Source organism: Anser cygnoides, chromosome 5 (genome assembly GCF_040182565.1).
Source record: "Anser cygnoides isolate HZ-2024a breed goose chromosome 5, Taihu_goose_T2T_genome, whole genome shotgun sequence".
In the NCBI taxonomy this organism is placed as follows: Eukaryota; Metazoa; Chordata; class Aves; order Anseriformes; family Anatidae; genus Anser; species Anser cygnoides.
Window position 1 is genome coordinate 51,054,226 of NC_089877.1, and position 19,895 is coordinate 51,074,120.

Sequence of the window (19,895 nt, forward strand, 5' to 3'; positions counted from 1 at the left end):
ACAGTCAGTGGCAGCCCACTTGGCAGTGGTAGCAGGGAGCCCTGACCCCATGGCTCCTTCTCTCCTCAGCCCTCACCGTAGGGATACCACCCCTGGTTTCCTGACCCAGGTGGGCTCACTTGTGACCAGGTCCCTGTGGCCATGGGCAGAAGCAGACCCAGCACCCCCTCCCTCACACCCTCCCCTGCTAACCCGGGAGGCTGTTTTCCTGCCACTGCCAGTATAAACATACCTTTTGTGTCTTGAACCTTTGTGTTTCACTAAAATCTGGAATTGTTAGAAAGTTTTTATTCTGTGAATAGAGAAAGTCTACTTCATGAAGAAAAACACATGCAAGATCCGGCTGTTTGGGAAGGCTGTTGAGTTGGCCAAGCTTTCCTGACCAATGCCCGTGGGCTACATGGGACAGCATCACCCTTGCTGCCCAGTGCAACAGGCTGAGCTCATTTCTGCTGCTGAGCTATGCCACAAGTGTGTCTTTTCCTGTATGGGGAGTCCAGAATATTTCTGGAGAATATACATAAAATAAATCCTTCTAATGTATATTGCTAAAGCTTTTGTTAAAGTTTTGGATGTTACACAAATATTAAGTCACGCTAGGCTTTTATCTGTGGCCAAACATGTTACATTATTTAAACAGTTATCTCCCTCATTTTGAAGCCAGCTATTTCGACACACCAGGTAGTCTGATTATCTCTCAGCTGTATCATTTAGCAGGCAAATAGCTTCTCTGTGTAAAAAAACATAGCAAACCCATGGATATGAAATAATGGATAGAATTGGATCAAGCTGTAAAACAATTACTTCAAATTCATATTTTCAAATTGCCTAAAGAGCAATCACAAGCACAACTAGCTTCTCATGCTGATCTGCTGGAAGTAATGACTTGCACAACCACTCTCACCCAGCCTACAGAAGGTTGTCCCTAAAAATGCTGGCTGTTGTCTGTGCCTGAGCAAGGCCCGTCAGCCCCAGAGTGTCAAATGGATTACAGGTTTTGACTTCGGTTCTGGTTAGAGGCCGGGCCCTCTGAGAGAGGTGACTTTGGCACATGTGGATGAGCACACAGAGGCTTGGCCATGGCTCCTTCTGTGTAGCTGTTGCCATTTGCAGGTGGAAAGATTTTTTTATTTTTATTTTATTTTTTTCTTGTTTTCATGTAACCATGAAGAAAATGATCAGCTGAATTTTTTAACTGGTTTCGTCTGCTCAGTGAGATACCATTTCAGTGAGTAGAGACAGGTTGATGCCTTCCACTAATTTGTAGCTGACTGCCTGACCACCTCAGTTACTGAAGATAAGACAGAATAAATAATGATGAAATCTTATTCTTATGGCTACCCCCCAGAAAAAAAAAAAAAAAGAAAAAAAAAAGAGCTTTTGGTCAAGTTGCTAAATATCTAGTGACTGAGTAACTGAGTGTTGGTATATCAGATAAGATAAGGAGGCAAAGGAAGAGGAGTTGTAACGATGCCTTTTGCACTGCCTCCCTCAGTTTGCAGACTACAGAAGCAGTTTGAAGCACTGTCGATGGGACAGGTTTCCTCTGACCCCCTCAGAAGAGCGGAGGGGAGCCTGTTAGCTCTGGGGTGGTCACCCAGAAGGTCCCTGGGCCACAGCTCCTTGCCTGCTGGGCCGCAGCTCCCTGCCTGCTGGCTGCCGCTGTGCCCCTGCGCCCGGAGGGAGCGGTGGCAGGGAGGGCCTGCTCCCCACAGGCTGGGCAGCAAGCGCTGTGTGGGGTCAGCCACGTGGCGGTGGGGTGAGGGACGGGAGGCCTGCAGCCTGGCACAGGGTACGGGGTGTGACAGGAAGCCATGCCGGGCAGAGGTCCTTGGAGGCGGAGAGGGACCTGGCTGCCACGCGGGGGTGTCGCCTCGCCTCACATCCCTCTTTCTCTTGCATCAACGATTTCCTTTTGTCCCATACTGGTCCACAAAGTTTTAGGTGCTGGGCAGCTGGCAGAGGTCACTGATCGGTGGCAATGAGGTTTTTCCATTGGTATGCTTTCCCTCAGTTCTTTGTGTGCCGACACCTACGCACTGGAAAAGGGACCTCTGGGACACTGGTATCACTGTGAAGCAGATCTTGTGCTAAAACAGTACCTTTTGGGTGAACCCATGATGTACTCCTGCTCCTGCTCTAAATACTACACAAGCTGGCATCCAGGGCAGCTTTGCAGATAGGAGAGCCCTTTCCTGTCAGGACCCTGCATGTAACCACATGTGAGCGTCTTGCATATATCGTGGGCTTCTGCCCTCCTTCCCTTTTCAGTTACCTCTGGGGCCATTCTTACATGACCAGCGTGTTGCTTGCTGCCTTGCAGGCCAAGACGAGAATTTCCAGTAGTCTATTTAAAATCTTAACAGTCTTTCCCAAGAATTGTTACTAGGCTGGTTACAAAACTAAGATTTATAGTCCAGATTATATATAGTTAAAATTACAGAAAGTTTTTAGCATCTTCCCCCCTCTCTGGTGTTATGCTCACCTTTTCTCTGTTCCTCTGGGTCCTCAGATCGACGGCTTCAGCCCCAAGTGAAGGTGACTGTGGGATGGCCACATCCTGTGTTCTTGCTGAGAGGAGAATGATGGCAGTGGGTGCAAACTCTATGCTCCGGGATCCAGCTGGGATCATTTTTATACATCTCCTAACACGCTCTACACCTTGCTCTTCCTTCATTGGTTCACAGACCCACATACACCTGAGCTTACTACCTGTGGTGTGCCTTACACTTGTCACTCAGTCTCTGTTCCCCTGGTTATCCTCCTGACTGGTTTTACCCAGCTTCCAAGGTTGCAATCCTTTGAATACCAGTAGCTGAGCACTGGTGAGCTGTTTATAGCCCTGGGGCCTCCAATATCATCCTGTGCCTGAACTCTCAAATCTCCTGCTATCATCCCACCATACCTGTATTCCTTTATTTTTCATTCTAGGGCCATAGACACTTCACACATAATAACTGCTCATTCTTCATATCTACTAATTATAGAAATATCTATATTTGTAACAATACATAGAAATATTTGCCCGTCAGAAAGGGAGCTGGGGGTGTTGTTTGATAGCTGGCTGAATATGATCCAGCAATGTGTTCAGGTGGCCAAGAAGGCCAACAGCATCCTTCTTGTATCAGAAATATCATGGCCAGCAGGACCAGGGAAGAGGTTGTCCCTCTGTACTCGGCTCTGGTGAGGCCGCACCTTGAATATTGTCTTCAGTTTTGGGCCCCTCACTACAAGAAGGACATCGAGGTGCTGCAGTGTGTCCAGAGAAGGGCAACGAAGCTGTGGGGGGTCTAGAGAACAAGTCTTATGAGGAGTGCCTGAGGGAACAGGTGTGGTTTAGCCTGGAGAAAAGGAGGCTCAGGGGAGAACTTATTGTACTTTACAATTACCTTAAAGGAGGCTATAGCAAGGTGGGGAATAGTCTCTTCTTCCTAGCGCCGAGCGGTAAGACAAGAAGAAATGGCCTCAAGTTGTGCCAGGGGAGGTTGGAGTTGGATATTAAGAAAAATTTCTTTACTGAAAGAGTTGTGAGATGTTGGAACATGCTGCTCAGGGAAGTGGTTGAGTCACCATCCCTGGAGATTGTCAAGAAACGTATAGATGTAGAACTTAGTAGCATAGTTTAGTGGTGGACTTTAGTAGTAGGTTAAAGTTTGTACTAGATGATCTTAGAGGTATTTTCCAACCTGAATGATTCTGTGATTCTATGAAAATTCTGATTCACCAGAGGCCAGCCAGGTCACCAAAAGACAGGATCACCACAAGTGCAACTGTGAGCCCCATCCCCAGCTGTGACAGCAGCTAATGAACCTGGTCCCTAACCACCCCTGAGATGAATCCCTATTTTATGAAAAACAATCATTGCTCATCGCACCATAGGGAGCACGTTGGTGAAGGAGGTGGCCTCAAGCCCTGCCTTTTTGTCCAGCCTTCTCTGCTCTGATGAGAGTGCCCAAGGGATGGTCTGCAGGAGGCAAGGGGCCCCGTTGCCTCCCTCCCCCTGTTTTGGGAAGAGGAGGAAAGCAAGAGCTGCCCAGCTGAGCTGGCAGCGTCCACCTCCCACAGGAACTGTGCCAGTGGTGGGAGGGAAACGTGTCTGCAGGAGGGGGAGTGGGAGGCTGTGAAAAAGAGCTGGTGCAGAGAGGAAATGCAAAGAGCAAATGTAAGAGGGAAAATCTGTTTGGTGATGCTTGCTGAGCTGAAAGCAGGATTTGGAGAGTAGGACTTGCTGGATGGGGGGGGAGATGAGGACAGGCCACGTAACAAACAGCGCAGCATGGATGTAGGCAGGGAGCAAGCTGTCTGCTGCTCTTTTGTGCTGAGTGTGGTGCCTGCCTCTTCTTCAACACTGTCTCTGGCAAATCCTGCAGTGGAAAATCACAGCAAGATGTCAATAAACCAGGAGCTGTTGCCTGATGAAGCAAGTCTGGCAGACGGCTCCCCAGCGCCGATCCTGACATTAGCAGGAAATCCCCTGTGGGGATGGCAGACACCCGTTGTTTCCACCACTCTGTTTTCCCACGGCCAGCACCCAGACATTGCATTGCCTGCTGTGCCTGCAACCTCCCCAGCACTTTCTACAAACACAGAGAGATCAGGCAGGAGATGCGCTGCAGAGCACTGGTGCTGTGTGGCATTACATTTGCCCTGCACCTCCATCCTACATCCTTGTGATCAATTTTTCCCAGAATATGGGAGAAGAACAGAATTCCCACATCCTGCTTCTGAATGGGTGCATGTCTGTGAGAGCATCAAGGTACTGAGGGTAGGAAGAAAGATTTACAGCATGCAAAAGCTGATTTAGCTGATATGAGGGATTGTCTTGATCTTCTGATCTCTCCCAGAACCACATGGGGACAACCTTCCTCCTACTATGCTTTATTTATATACATATATCTGTCTCCAAAATGGTTTATAAGGGAGGGAGCAATATTTAGTCTTGTGGCTGTCACAGATAATTGTGCATCTGGGACATCTGTTTCTTCCACACCTCTTGATGTAAACCATGAACCACTCTACTAAAATCAAATACATCAGTTTTTCAACTGGTGCAAATTGGCACAACACCAGGGCGTTAAAGAGACACATACCTGAGGACCTGACCTCATTGAGCCTCTCTTATCCCTAAAGGTTTTACTGTTGCTTTTCTGTACATCAATTCTTTAATTGCGGTTATCTGTAAGAGTAATAATGGCTAAGACTGGCCTTATTGATGCTGCACTGTGCAGTTGTATTTCAGGAAGATGAGAAACCTGTACAGTCAAATTGGTTGCCTTAGGAATTATTGCTGTGGGCATGTTGGGCCACAAAGCCACCCAAACAGACGGATGTGAGTGCAGGAAGGAGCCAGGAAGATGATGTATTGTGCACGCATCTCACTGTGATTCCTGCCATCAATGCCTGTGAGTTGTTCGAGTTGTTCATATACTTATCAATGCAGAGATTATGTGCAGTTAGTCAAGAAAGACTGTCAAACATGAAGTGTAACAGTTAACAGGATATTTTTAGTAGGAACAAAGAGCAGAAAGGGGTCTTTCCTTTCAGCTGTGAAGGGGAGATCATGCTTTGCTGTTTCTTACACGTGCACCAGACTGATAAAATCACCCTTGCTCTAATTTCACAGAGGCCACACAAGACGTTACTGAGGCTGTTAGCTTTCCAAGCCATTCGGCCTCTCCTGCTGTGATTCCTGATGCCGTGACACCATTTCATCTCCTTCCAAAAAACCACGGCTGTAGGAAAAAAAGGGGCAACTGTGCTCTTGTACCTGCTGCCAAGACAAGTCTACTGAAAGAGGTTACCAGCCTCCCTCAAGCTGCCTTCTGTCCCACCTGGGTGGCTGCCACCACCCTGTGAGTCAGGCAACCTGCTTATGGGGTGATATCTACCGATCTACCTCGGTAGCTATAAAAGGGCGGCACTTCAAACACCTACAATTTGCTAGACCCTTATTATGTGTTTTTTACAAATCTCAGCTGACAATGTGTTGTGTAATTGCTGTCCAAATACCTTGCCAGCTCATCCAGCTACATCCTCCTTTTGGTCACTGACGGATACATGTGTGAGAAGTCAACCACCCATGCGGGCTGTTGAATTGGCAATACTTGGTTCAAAGTCTTCAGGCTGAAGAGCAGATTTGATCCTCTAGCTCTGTTCTGAGATGCAAGAAGCTCTTTCAGGAAGATTTGCTGCTAGATTAATGCTAATAATGATAAAAGGTTTATGGTGGAGAAAAGAGATTTCTCTCCCCGTGTTTAAGCCAATTTTTCACGTTTCCAGTGCTGATTCCATTCAAAGCTTCAGTTTCCCATTACCTTGTATTGTTGATCCAACTCTTCCCATCTCTTATTTACTTTCTTATGTACTTATGGCAAATTACAACCACCTCTGCTTTGTTTGCAGAAGTGTTAATCATTTTATCTGCTATTCTGGCTGACAACGACTTGCTAAGCAGGAATCTTCCATTGTAATACAAATGTCTCTCCCTGAATACTAGCAAATCTTAGCAGGTCTTTCCTCGGCTTTCAGTTAAGTAAAAAAGTCATTCTTTGTTAAATGAAATCAAAACATTTTTCTTGCTTCCTCCTAAGCAAGTGTCATGGTCAATACCATCAGTTTTCAACAGTAGCATAGAACGAAAATTCTTCCTACAAAAGAACTGTATATTTAGCTCATACAAATGGAAATAGATGGTGTCATGCAGTTTCAAAACTTCTTTAATCAGTAATAACAAAAAGAATTCATATGTCACTTCAGCTAGTGATAGTTGGGTTAACTATTTTTCCTATGAAGAGAGTACTGTTTGTATCTCTATCGAAAATCAGCATGAGGAAGGGACGGTTGAATTCAATGGCAGGAGGAAGGGACACGGTCATTATTTCAGCAGCAGTTGCTGCTGCTGCCTCAGCACCTCTCTCATCAACATCCAGAGCAGCCTTATGGACAACCTAGGAAAAAAAAACAAACAACACGAAGTCATTCTGGGCAGAAAACAGCAACCTGAGAGGTGAACCAGACCCTGTTTAAAGCAGCCCCGCTTTGGAGAGTCAACTGCAGAGGATCTGTAGGGGCAGTAGAGATGTGAGCTGTGTTGTTGTAGTCATAGCTGCTTTAAATGAGGACCAGCATAGAGCTACATAAATTTTAACAAATAAATAATAATAATAATAATAGTCCCAAGCTATTTGTCTTCTGTTGCAAAGACTGGATGAAGAATGGACATTCCACTTGTAAGCTCCACAGTGAAATCCACCCTGTACTGAAGGGTGACAAGAAATGTGTGAGGGATTCTTGTGCTGTTTGAGACAAATAAAAAGAGGATAACAGACTTTGTTCTTGCATTGAGTTAAATGCTTTTATTTGCCCTATTGCATACAAGGAAAGAAGGCACCTAAAAAGCAGGAAAAGAGATTATTTGGGCAAATGCAAATAAACTGCCACTAGAAATAATGCTCTATTGAATTCCCAAGTTAAAATAAAATAAAAATAATAATAAAAAAGAGGTCCTTTTATCTAAATTGCATCCCCTAATATTGAGATTTTCTCTGACCTTTCTCCCCCATGTGCCTTCTACTGTTTCTCACCAGTCTCTCCTCTTCATCCTGGGGTAGGGGAGGCCCTGCAGGTGGCCATGCCCAGCTGGCCCCCAGCCCTGGCAGGGCTCTGTGCTTGCCTCTAACCAGGCTGGAGGGGTGACCAGGCTGCTGTCCTGTTCTCTTGGCCAACTTTCAGGCATATGTGGGGGACGCCAGCTCTGCACCTCCAAAACAGTCTGCAGGGTGTTAGGGCCTTGGTGTTCCCAGGAGCACCAGCGGCTCCTCCTGAGGAGCTGAGGGTTGATGTTTTTTACTCATGTTCTAGATACACCTCAGGAGATCTTGTCTGATCTTGGTCTTGGAAAAAAGAGTTGTGCAGCAAACTAATCTGATCTCCAATGTCACTGAGGGCCCAAATCCTCTCAGATGTAAACTCACAGATTGAAGCCAGGGTGATCCTGGCTGTGGTAAACTGGGAAGCTGGGAGCTGTGTTTAGCTGGTGTTTTTGGATGCTACCACAAAGTGTAGCTTTCTCTGTGGTAGAACGTGTTTGTGAAAGGAAGGAGAGGGCTGGTGGTCTCAGACTTACTTTAGAAACCTTCAGCTCCGGTGCGCCAGTGATGCCAGAGAGATCTGCCCGGTCAGTGAACACATCCACAATTCCCATCTTGCTAAGGACGTGTGTTATTTCATAGCTCCCAGAGATGGAAAATTTGGGGAAGTAGAGTCTCACTGTGCTGTCAGGCAGAAGAGAAACACAGAGGGTGGTAAGACAGACCTTACACTGAGGTAAATGATGGTGGGAATGCTCTGTAACTCTCATGGGTGTCAAATGCCAGGGCGCTGTACCAGCCATGAATGTACAAGGAGTGCTAATCTGATTGCTGGTCCTTCTCATGGTGATACAGATGCTGTCATTGATACTACTACTACTACTACTGATATCTGTCAGGCATTTTGCTTTAGCAAATATGAGAGTATTCTGTAAAGGAGGGCAGTATTGAGAGGCCCTCTTTACAGCCAGGGAAAATGAGGCACAGAGATGGATGCCCAGGTTGCTCAAGCAAGGAGGGACCTGAAGTAGGCACAGACAGGTCTGCTTGGGCAAAAGTGCGACAAAGCCCAGCATTTCAAAGCAAAGCAGTGCTTTTGGCATAGCTGTGGCCTTTGACATGGTTCACGGGAGGGTCTGTGCCCTACCACCTCTACCCTCGGGCACCCCATCTTCTAATTGTCTCCCTTCCATTGGCTGGCCATGGAATTACAATAAAGGCAGATTGAGTCTGCCTTTAACAGTGAGGAGCAGATAGAGTAGATATGCAGAACATGCTTGGTCCAGCTCTAGAGATCAAACTGTAGTCTACAAGTTACTCCTGATGGGATTTACATCACCTCCAGGCTAGCTGTGGGCAGTTCCTGCTTAGTATACTTTCTGCTGAATTTCTCTTCATGTGCTATCTAGGGACCCTCAGAGCCTCTTAGTCACCTACTGCAGGAATTATCCTTTTGGTAGCTCACATCTTCTGATGTCTCTCCCTGGGATAACTTGGGATGAAAAAAATCCAAACCCCACTGTTGTTGCTTTTCTATGATACTGCCCCGTGCATTAGAAGATGATGGGACCGTGCTTATTAATACAGCCATCAATGTAATAGTAGAACTGAAATTGCCACTTTGTTCTCACAGCCTCTCACATGAAGAATTTATTCATATGTTGGTCTTGAAGGAACTTGCACCAAGAATCTATTTAGGTAAGGATTTTTCTGATTTTTCACTTGAGAATACATTTTTATTTTTTGTAGTTGAGGCATCACATTATTAACTCATATCCAATGTGCTGCCCACTATGTCTTTATTAACTGTGGCGGCGTTTCTATAATGATGCACCAAGAATCATGGGTGTGAACTCCAAAGCCTTGTTAGTTGTGAATCAGGGCAGAGCTTTGTAAATTAGGCACGTATTAACTTGATATTACTCATCTACTGGTGCTTAGATCTCTTCCCTCCCAGACAAACAAGGTTGTAAAACGTGTTAGCTGATGTTAGTTTCAGTGGTAGGAGCTAACAGAACCTCATTAGATTTTTATAGTTTCAAAAACAAAATGCCAGAAAATCAGGGCACCAGTAATTAATCACCAGCCTGTTATAACAACCGCTGTGTGCTGCAATGGCCCTTGTAAGGAAGATATTTGTGTAGGACATATTACGTACGTACGCATTAATACAAACTGCCTAAGTTATGGTTTATTTAGGGTTTAGACATACGTCTGAGTCACAGTGTGTCAGTGACATATGTGAGGTAAAACACGTTAGCTGAAACCTCAGTATAGGGGATTTGCCTTGGAATTGCCACCTTCTCACTCTGTCAGTAGACTGTTTTAGAAACCCCAAGATAGGATTGCTATTTGGTACTCCTGAGACCTGATCAGGATGGTCTCCACCCTAGTGGGGGGAGCAGAAAGTCACTCAAGCATCAACAAGAGAATAGTTAAATACCAACCAGCTGCAAGATTTTTACAGCTAGGATGCACAAGCCAAAAATAACCCACTCAGTTCCCAGAATCAGCAATAGCGTTTGTGTTCTGTAGTGTTTGCATTCCTAAAAAAGAAAATAGACTTCATCTAGGTGCCACTGCAGCTGACTGGCAGATTACCTCTGGAGTAGACGGTCTGACCATTCCCGGATGGTTTCCTTGACCAGCTCTTGCTCTAACCGCTTCATTTTCCCTTTTGCTGGTAGAACTAGAAATGCTGTAGCGCTTCCGTTGTAATGAAGACGTACCACGGTGCAAGACAGCTCCTCATCGAAATACAAGTCAAATCTGCCTGTCTGGTACATCATAGGGACTTTCACAATAGTTTCAGCATCCACAAAGAACTCCCTTTCTTCAGTGTTCTCTGGTTTAAAAGGATTTTCCCAGTTGCCTGATACAGAGAGATAAAATGTGACTGAATATACCATGTCTCATCCCATCATAAATGGAATATTATATAACTAATTATACTCACCTATTCCCCCAATTGCTAAATTCACAATTTTCAAACTTACCATTTTAACATGCATGTCACAGTAAGGAAAGAATCTTTTACCTGGTCAAGAGCGCGTATTAGGTTCCATTACTTTTTTCTCTTGGTGATTTAAGTGGCCTTTCCATGAGTTGTCATTTAAAGGCTTACATGACATCATCTGTGCATTCATATAGTATATGCATTTAATTTTTATTGACTTTAATAATAAGCCTCAATCTATAGATAAGATTAATGTAGGATCTCATATCTAAGTGTTGTTGTGTCAGGCTTAATAGCACATCATCAAACCCACATCAGAAATGCACTGTTTCCACTTTGTTCCTTAAAATGCCCTCTTCTGCTCATCACTAGCTTCTTCTGTATATAAATATGTTAATGTGTATACATTTCAAGGACTCCAATAGGAAAAAATAGGATTATGTAGTGTATAGTAAATTAGGCCATTGAATCATGCACACTTTTAAAGAGATGCTTTTAAAGGAATAGATCATGCGTTCATCTCAGTTCCTTCAGTGAAAACTAAAAGAATGTGGGGCAGTTGGAGCTATGGCTAAACCCATGAAAGTGAGCTGAGGCTGTGTGGAGGCTGTGTCTTGGAGCAGAGCTTCCTGGCTGCTATGGGCAGAGCTGAGCCTGCAGGCTCTCCTGCCACCTCTGGTGCTGAGCAGGGCCCTGCTGCTCTACCTGGCTGCAGCATGCTATGAGGGGCTTCTGTCCCAGCAAAGAGCATTTCAAATTTCCCCTGGAACAATTTCCAAAGGTGGCAGCTGAGCCGAAGAGATCATTTGATTATAATGAATGACATGAACCTGAATACTAGAGGACTTACCTCTAAAGAAAACAAAGGTAGCCAGGAGCATTACAGTCTGTGGATCCATTTCCTTGACCAAATTAGTAATTTTCCCATATGTTTTCCTCTCTATATAATCATTGATCTGCTTCTCAGCCTCTGTGGGATTGTTAAAGTTGGTGGTTAAAGTCTCCAGTTGATACAAAGCTTTGGCATCATCCAAAAACTTTTTTAGTGGTTTCAGCTTTTCCGTTAGAAAGATAGCGCTCCCCATGTTGAGCTGGACCCCACTCTCGGGATGGCTCAGCATGTGGATGAGGTTGTGGAAGCCTTCATGTATCTCTTTCTCCTGAATCTCTGTAAGGTTGAAGGCGAGTCCTTCCAGGATCTGAGTCTGTGTGGTTGACCTAGCCCCTAGGGCCAGCACTGCAAAGGCAGTGGAGATGCTTACAGGAGAGAAGAAAATGTTCTTATTAGGCTCCTCTAGTGTAACCTTGTTAAAAAAATGAAATGCAAAGTCAGCATTGCTTGGAACTAGTTTGAGGCAAGCGATCGCTTCACCTGCGTAATGCACATGGTCTTTAGGTTCATTTGGATCATGGTGGCTGGTAACAAGCTGAGCATGGGCAACAGCGTGAAGCCCAGCCAGTAGCAAATATACGTAAAAATTGGTCTTCATCTTCTTGCATTAAAATCCTATGGAGGAAAAAGAGAATCTATTACTAGGGTAAATAAATAAATCATGTAGATATAGTTATTCTGTCGTTCTCACAGAACAAAAGTTCTTATGTCTTTCTCTTGTCCTCAGTTTCCTCTAAAAAAACACCTCTTGCCAGGTGTTTTTATTATTTATTTATTTATTTATTTGTCTATTTATCTATTTATTTATTTATTTATTTTTATTTCTACAGGCCTCCTGGCAAATCTCCCACAAATTTTTCTTCTGGCCTTACCCTATACATCCACAAAGGCAATATTTGGTGTAGATTAGCTGAATACACAGCACCCTCAGCAGGCCAGAGAGCAGAGCATGTCCCACCAGAAAACATACCATGGCAACCACTGGAGGGCTGCAATACCACTGTGCTTTTGACATTAATGGTCTAAGATAATTCCTGTAAAGAGCATCATAGAGCAACTCTGGATGTTTTGTGAGTAAGGGAAGAAAGAGGAAATTCATGCGAGTGGGCAGCAATCAGTAGCTACATACAAACAGAATTTGAGCAAACAGACATGGAGGAGATTTTTAAATAAATTTTTGTTCAGATTGATAAGGCCCTCTATTTCAAGAGAAGACAAATGATGGTGACTGTTCTTCAGTAGCAAACCAAATAAAAAGTTCTATGTCTCTAAGGAATACGTTCCCTTTCTTTCTGAATAAAAATGATGTGACACTTTAAATAAGAACCTGAAGTAACGTTTTGTCTCTTAGTAGACAAACCAAACCATTGGAGTAGATTCATTTTCAGCCCAGCTAAAGGAGTCAATGACACTAACAAAAACAAGGCCTTATTTTTATCAGCTGCTCTACTGGTCAAAGGGCAATACATTTATCTTAACCTATTTCTCTTGGCTGTGGTATCTACATTCCTTTGCAGAGCTGACACTATATCAGCTCTTATAATTGGATATTGGAAACGTGGAGTCACAGCAGGCCTCATTTCTGAGCAACCTAGCGCAAAGAAGTGGTGAGAGACTTGCAACGAGTTTGTGGAGATAATGAACTAGATTTGTTAAAACTTGTGCAAGGAGAGACGTATTAAACTAATTGCACTTTTCTGTTCTGGCATGATTCAACTTGAAAGACTGTGGTCAGAAAGGGCTATGATCATGGTCCTAATTTCTCCATAACATCAGAGGGAGCAATTTTTATTAGTATTTGAATATCCAGTTACAATTAGACTTGCATAAGAATGACAAAACATTTTTGAGCTATAATCAAGCATTCAAACAATTACATGTCTGATAGAAGTATTTCTAAAAACAGGCCTGCTTGCAATAACACCTACTCTGTTATTGACAAATGGAAGAACCATAAGGGCTCTCGATAACTACATTTTCAATTACTGTGCACAGTAACTTTAAATTATATTTTGGCCTTCTCTGATTTTGACATTGAAATGATATTGCTCAATATATCTATCCCCTTCTAACTCAACATAAGAACTGTTCTGAATATTTAAAATCGTCTATCAGAGATCCAACGTATTAGTCAGACTTTGAAAAGAAATCAACTCCCAGGCAAAAGCATTAAATCTGAACCTGATCTGTTTTCACGTATCCAGCAGTCTGATTCAGAATCTGCCTCTGGATAAATTATTCTCTGTGAATTATTTACTCAGCTGCAGTCATAATTTATTAAGAATAACATGAATACAAAAGAATGAAACATAAGTCACCACCTGTTCCCTATCTCATCACATTTCATAACTATAACAAAACACAGCATATAGATGGAATTTTCTATATACACATTGCAATGCAAGTTTATATTTATTTGGAATGCAAAGTAGATGTAGAATTTAACTGACCTGGCCTCAAAATTATAGCTAACGGATGTAGCATGGTTTTGCAGTAGCTTTGTAAAATACTGATTACAATTTTCTGAGGATTTTTTTCCTATATTTTTTCCTCTATACATTTATGACATATTTGCTCTTTGTGTTTGATTTATGAACATTCATGGAATTAATTTCATTTTATTACAGCTCTGAATTCACAGATAATTAAATACAATCTGAATCTGAATCATCCATCTGTTACTCAGTACTGGCCAATCACAAACATTTGAGACTTATGAGTCAGCCCTCACAAAAATCTTGGTAATGGTTGATTTTAAAATCATGAGATTATGAAAGACTCAGCAGCTGCAGTTTGTAGAGGTCTCTTTTGTGTGTGTGTTTTGTTTAAGCCTTGAAGATGGATGTGTCCGACTCTATTAGGCTATTCTTCAAAGAATAAAGGTACTTTTACAATAGAATTTGCATCCTGTAAGCCTTTAGAATATGACTGGGAGCTATTACTTCATACCTGATATTTACTATTCTAGTTTATATTACTGTGGCTGCTAGGTTAGCAGGTGATCAACCTGGTGATAAATTGAAGGTGATAAATTGAAAACAGGGACTGTTTCCATATGAAACAGAAGGTGCAGATTCTCAGGCAACCTCTATGACTGAGGTGTTTTCTTACCAAGCATATTTGCTAACAATTAAAAAAACAAAACAAAACAAAACAAAAACAAACAAACAAAAGAGATAGATAGAATCCTGTGCGAAAAAGCCCTTAGAGAATTCCCTATCTGAAGAAGCTAATTTTGAAGAGAGCTTCCTATCTTAAGACTTATACCATCCCCAGAAGAACAGTTTGCTAAGAGGCAATCTGTCAGATTGCCCACAAACATGGGAATAGAAGTGAAGATCTCTTCCATTGTAATTCCAAATTTACATCGACTTGTTGAATAGCCTGGAACGAAACTAGGTTAATTCTCTACCCATTTTCTTTTTTTTTTTTATATCTATGTAAGGCAATGACAATATCTTTGTGGTATTCAAGAAAAGGTTTCTTTCATGAAGAGCTTTCAATCAAAACAGACAATGGCATAAGAACGTGCCAACACCTGGAGGTTAGTGATGTTTCAAGCAATTTACCTGTAATAGATTTGGTGATAACATTTGTTGAATATATATTACATGTTGAATATATTACAATCTTCCCTACCATGAAACCCAGAATAGCAGTACTTTTTTGGACACTCTGTCCTACAAAGAAAATGGAGAAAACTGTGATTGGCTTAAGTAAGTTACCCTAAAATAATTCTACCAAAAGACCAATAGCAGAGCTAGACTAAATTTTCCAACTGACAGAACCTGATTCTTTGTGGATATAACAAATTTGTCCATTTGAGGGCTGATTTTTGTCTCTATTATTTGGAGAGATGTTTCTGAATACAATTTTCTGACTTTAGAATCCCATGTAATTGTCCAGGAGGTGGATATTCATCCCATGCCTTTCCTACAAGGGGTCCTCACCTGTAATGTCATTTTAACCATGAACATTTGCAGTACTCAAAAGCACATGCAAGCATGAAATAGAAAAGATGTTTGCTCACCAGATGGTGCTGCTTCCCTCTTGATTGATTCTAAGTGAGGGAATCTGAGAAATCTCTTTCCTGAAAGCTGCTCTCTGGGAGCACCAGGCACATCAAGACATGACTCCACCGCCACCACTGGTGTCTGCTGAACTACTTTCTTCTACTCAGGGCCACATCCAAAAAAGAGAAAAAAACAACCCAAGCACACAAAAAAGTCACAAAGGAAAGATGACTAGTCACACCTGTGTGTGAGAAAACGATCTCAGAAACCTTCTGTCCGGGACTGCCTAGTCACAGGAGCACCACAAACTAGTATGTGCTTTCCTGGCTGGCCTGAAAGCTCTCTAGGTACTTCATAGTATGTGCCTTGACATGTTCAGGGACTTTTCCATACTGATCAGCTAGACATTTACTTATGTGATTCACAGTTTGATGCCTCTGTACTTGCTGGAGGCCCCTGAGAAGACTGCCAGCAAAAGCCAAGGGTATCAGGTTCTGCAAAGAATTCAGTCACTGTGACCATTTCATTAAAAGTAATTCCTTTTGCAACAGAAACATGGAATCCAAGTTTACAGTATTCTTAAAAATGCATGTGACTGTACATGGGTGTGTTGCTTTCCCTTGCATGGAGTAAACTTCCCTGTCAGACTTTTGGGTGAAACTTCTAGGAACTTCTTTAAAACATTGAGCCCTTTGCCAAATTTTCTTGAACATGACCAATTAAGTCCAAAGAAACCTTGGGAGAAGGGAATGGAGGGACTCAAATCAGAGCTGTTCCCAGTGTCATCTATCTTCTGCAGGACAGCTGAGCACCAAAGAGCTCACCCAGGAAGCGCAACACACACTTCTAGGCCTCTTTTATGTGGAAACAGGTGAACATGAGCTCTCAATCTGCTACCAGGGCATTTCTGGTATTTGCTGTTGGACCTGAGTTGCTGCACACACTCATGGATGAAGTATCACTGAGGCCAGAGAATAAAAAGATTAAAAAAAAAGGACCAGTGCATTGGTTAGGGCAGTCAGATGAGACAGAGGAAATTTCTTTTCAGCACAAAGCACAAACTGTCCCAAGAACGGATCAGACTGGGTTCCCAGTTTTTACTTTCCCGTGTGCACTTGACCACTACCCAGTCTCTAGGTGCGTGAATGTTACATGTTGGCCTCACTGTGATCTCATAATCTGAGTGTGTGGAGAATACCTTTTCCTTCTTTCTTTCTCAATTTTCCAGTAATCTGGTTGTTAGAGCAACAAGGAGATGTCTCATCTAAAAGGGAAACAGACCTCAGATATCCCATTCCCTAGCAAAGATGTTTCTTGTAGGCCTTGAATATAATAATCAGCAGAATTACTCAAAAAGGATTACCAAGGCATCAATGTCTGGGCACCCATCCTCAGGCTCTGGATGGAGTGGAGCCTGTTCCCTCTAGCAGGAAAGGTCAGGAGGTATCCCTCCTTTAGGTGCTTAGGTTTTTTTGTCTCCAGAATTCACCTTGCTTCTCTGCCAGACAACTAGACACCCCACTCTGGCTTCTACATTCTTATTCTTCCTGCCAGCCATCTAACAACATGCAGGCAACTCCATGCCTAAATTGCAGTGCCTCTGTGCTTTGTATCCAGCTGACCAAATAAGCCTCTTTATCACTGGAACAATTGCTAAGACAGATTTCAATATAAGGTACAACCCTAGGAAAGGCTTAAAATCAATTGCATGCAACAGGAGGATACACTTTTGAAGTCTCCATAGGAAACAAAAAAAATCACTACTTACAGCAGCTTCCAAGGATCCTGCTGTCTTCACCAGGACTACCCTGCAGCTCCCTCTCTTATTTATACTGTTAAATAGCGTTATGAAAGCAAAGCGTCCTCTAGAAAACATTAACCAGGGCAGACAAGTGTTATTACTTTAGGAATGGTAGAGAGCAAACAATGAAGACAATTTTGGGGGGGAGGCACCTGATTTTTGCTGTATATGCATGGCCTAGCCCTGTCTTTGCTTACAACAGTCATAAGAGTCCTCCTGCATTTCTGCACAATCTCCTGCTGGGAATCCAGCCCCTTGCTCTAGCAAATACTTCACATGCATCATTAACTTGTGTAAACAGCCTGACTAGGTACATTAGAACTACTGAAATGAGTAAAATTAAACACATACATATACTAGAAAAAAGCCCCTGGAAAAGACAGCTGGATGCATGCTGCAGCCAGATCTCATCTCAGTATTTTGCACAGAAACATCCTGCCTCCTCTACACCAGACTTTTAATAGCTTTTATTTGGCGTATTTGTTTTAAATTATCCAATATCTCTTAATTATCTACATTACCATTACTAAGGGACAATTGCTGGGGACTTCACTAGTAAACTTAAAATCAAAGCAGTAGCACTGGTGCTAGCAGTGGCTGAGGGCTGCTGTAGGGATGGGGATGTGATGGCAGAGATGGGTGCTCTGGGGCCGGTGGTACCCAGCGTGTCCCAGCCAGACTGATGTGACCTGGCAGGCAGTGACAGGTGGGCAGACAAACAGCTGCACTGTGCTCTGTGTGTGTGTGCTGGCACATCGTGAAGTTACTACCAAATTGCAGACAAGGAAGCATCAGGCCGGTATGCCAGAGCATGCTTATATGTGAAGGTTGGACCCATGCGGTCAGCTGCCAACCCGCAGGAGCATCCCCTTGGGAGGCCGGGGGTTGCAGCAGTAATTGCTGCTTAAAGGAAGCATCACTGAATCTTCTGGGGAGACGGGTTTTTCTTTGCAGGTGATGTGTTGAAACAAGGCTTTACATTTTGCATGGCTGTGGGAGCTGCTACAAATTCTTTCTTTCCACTCTTCTCTCCTTCGCCTCTATTCCTCTCACCCATGCAAAGTTAAGCAGAGCAGTTCAGTACGAGTTTGGATCCAGGCTGCTAGAATATTTTTTTGAGTTGTTTACCAGCTGGAAAAAAGCAGTTGGGCACTTGAAGGGTTTTTAAAATAACGAATGAAAACAGCCTCTAAAGATACAGAGGTTTACCTAGAGCACGTACAGACTAAAGGTGAGTAATAACATGCACCAAGAGACAAATGAGAACACAATTCAAGACAAAAAAGTGCAGCTATGAGTAAAGGTACTGAGAAATGTGAAGAAAAAAACAACTGACTTAATATGACTTCATTTAAGAACAGGTTAATCTTGCAGTGGAATGTGTCCTCTACCTGCTGACATTTGTATGAGTGTGCAAGAGGGAAAATGAATAAAATCTAATCCATACCAACCTCCAACGTTATCTGCAATGTGATAGCTGATTTGTTTTCCCTTGTGTGTACAGCAGTTTCATCCAATCATGTAAATAATCCTGAAATATGCTGAGACTCTGTTTCAATATTAGATAACAAATTATGTTGCATATGAACTTGCATTTTCACTTTTTTAATTTTTAATTTTATTTTTTCCAGTCAACGGACCACTTCTCTGATATTTTGAAAGACAACTCTTTAATGAAAGTGCTGTTAGGAATTCTTCCATTTGCTCTGGATCAAACTATCAGTACTCTACATTAAGCATCTTATTACTTTGAACCCCAAGGTGTTTTTTTGTTGTTTTGTTTTCCTTTTTTTGTTTTGTTGTTGTTTTAATATTATTATTGCAAGATCTTAATAACACTATTCCATCTTCAGTAAATTGGCAACGTTAACAAAAGCCATCCAGCATGCATTCCCTTGGAAACAGGCTGGCTGTAGTCCAAAATAAATCAATTATTCAAATTAGAAAAACTGTATGTTTGCTTCTCTGGCAGAGAAACACTTTAATCTTTTTTAAATATTTAACTAATTACCCTGAAAGCCATTTCAAACCACAACTGGTTGTTGTTCTGGTGATGCCCTCTGGAGTATAAAGAGCACACGAGTCCCTCCTACCACACTGCTGAGATTAAATGTCAGTGTGGAGCTGGTGAAGGCAGTATCCCTCTCTCTGCTGGCAGGCTACATTTAATTTGCAGAGCTGTCTCTCACTGTGTTTCAAGGGGAAAGGCACTCTCGGTTATACAAAAAGCTCAGTAGCGACCTCCTGCAAGAAGTTACCTGCAGCACCAATACACAGAAGGTACAGCTGTATCAAGGGTCCTTCCAAGCAAAGACCTGGCAGATCTTCACCTTTAAGTTGCACTTTCCTCTGTTGCATGCTGTACTCTTGACTTTCCTCCTGCCAGCCCCATGCAGGAGGTCCCTGCTCACTCCAGGGCGCTGTGGCCCACTGATATTATTTCCAGCCCCAGTAAAGGAACACACACATAGCTCTGCCTTTCCCACATGTCAGCACAGTGAGTGTCTACCCTTTCTTCCTCTCTAGGATCAGTTTCTTTCTGTTATGCAGTGAAGCCCCTCTGGGTCCCTAGGAGACTTAATTTTCATCAGTCTGCTTTGTCCTCCTCTCAGGCTATGGGTTTGCAATTGCTTTAACCTCATGT

At 43.0% G+C, this 19,895-nt stretch overlaps 1 protein-coding gene across 2 annotated transcripts; it reads right to left on the bottom strand.

The window, feature by feature from the left end:
- Positions 1-6,698: 6,698 nt before the first annotated feature.
- LOC106033766 (alpha-1-antiproteinase 2-like) lies at positions 6,699-17,335 on the bottom strand. 2 transcript variants are annotated; one of them, XM_013177500.3, is made up of 5 exons: positions 17,219-17,335; positions 11,396-12,052; positions 10,191-10,461; positions 8,126-8,273; positions 6,699-6,947 (listed from the first exon to the last, which is right to left on the bottom strand). In XM_013177500.3, the coding sequence occupies exons 2-5, from the start codon at positions 12,033-12,035 to the stop codon at positions 6,753-6,755; spliced, it is 1,254 nt and encodes a 417-aa protein (XP_013032954.2). In that variant the 5' UTR covers positions 12,036-12,052; positions 17,219-17,335; the 3' UTR covers positions 6,699-6,752. The 2 variants fall into 2 exon arrangements, with proteins under 2 accessions (XP_013032954.2, XP_066854391.1); XM_066998290.1 differs by lacking the exon at positions 17,219-17,335 and adding an exon at positions 15,468-15,599.
- Positions 17,336-19,895: the final 2,560 nt, after the last annotated feature.

Bases quoted from the DNA above. Each gene is read 5' to 3' on its own strand.
- LOC106033766 (XM_013177500.3), bottom strand. From the start codon at position 12,035: ATGAAGACCAATTTTTACGTATATTTGCTACTGGCTGGGCTTCACGCT. The intron at 8,274-10,190 runs GTAATCTGCCAG...TCTGCCTGACAG, and splicing joins TCAGACCGTCTACTCCAGAG to CACAGTGAGACTCTACTTCC. The intron at 6,948-8,125 runs GTAAGTCTGAGA...TTTTTTTCCTAG, and splicing joins CGGAGCTGAAGGTTTCTAAA to GTTGTCCATAAGGCTGCTCT.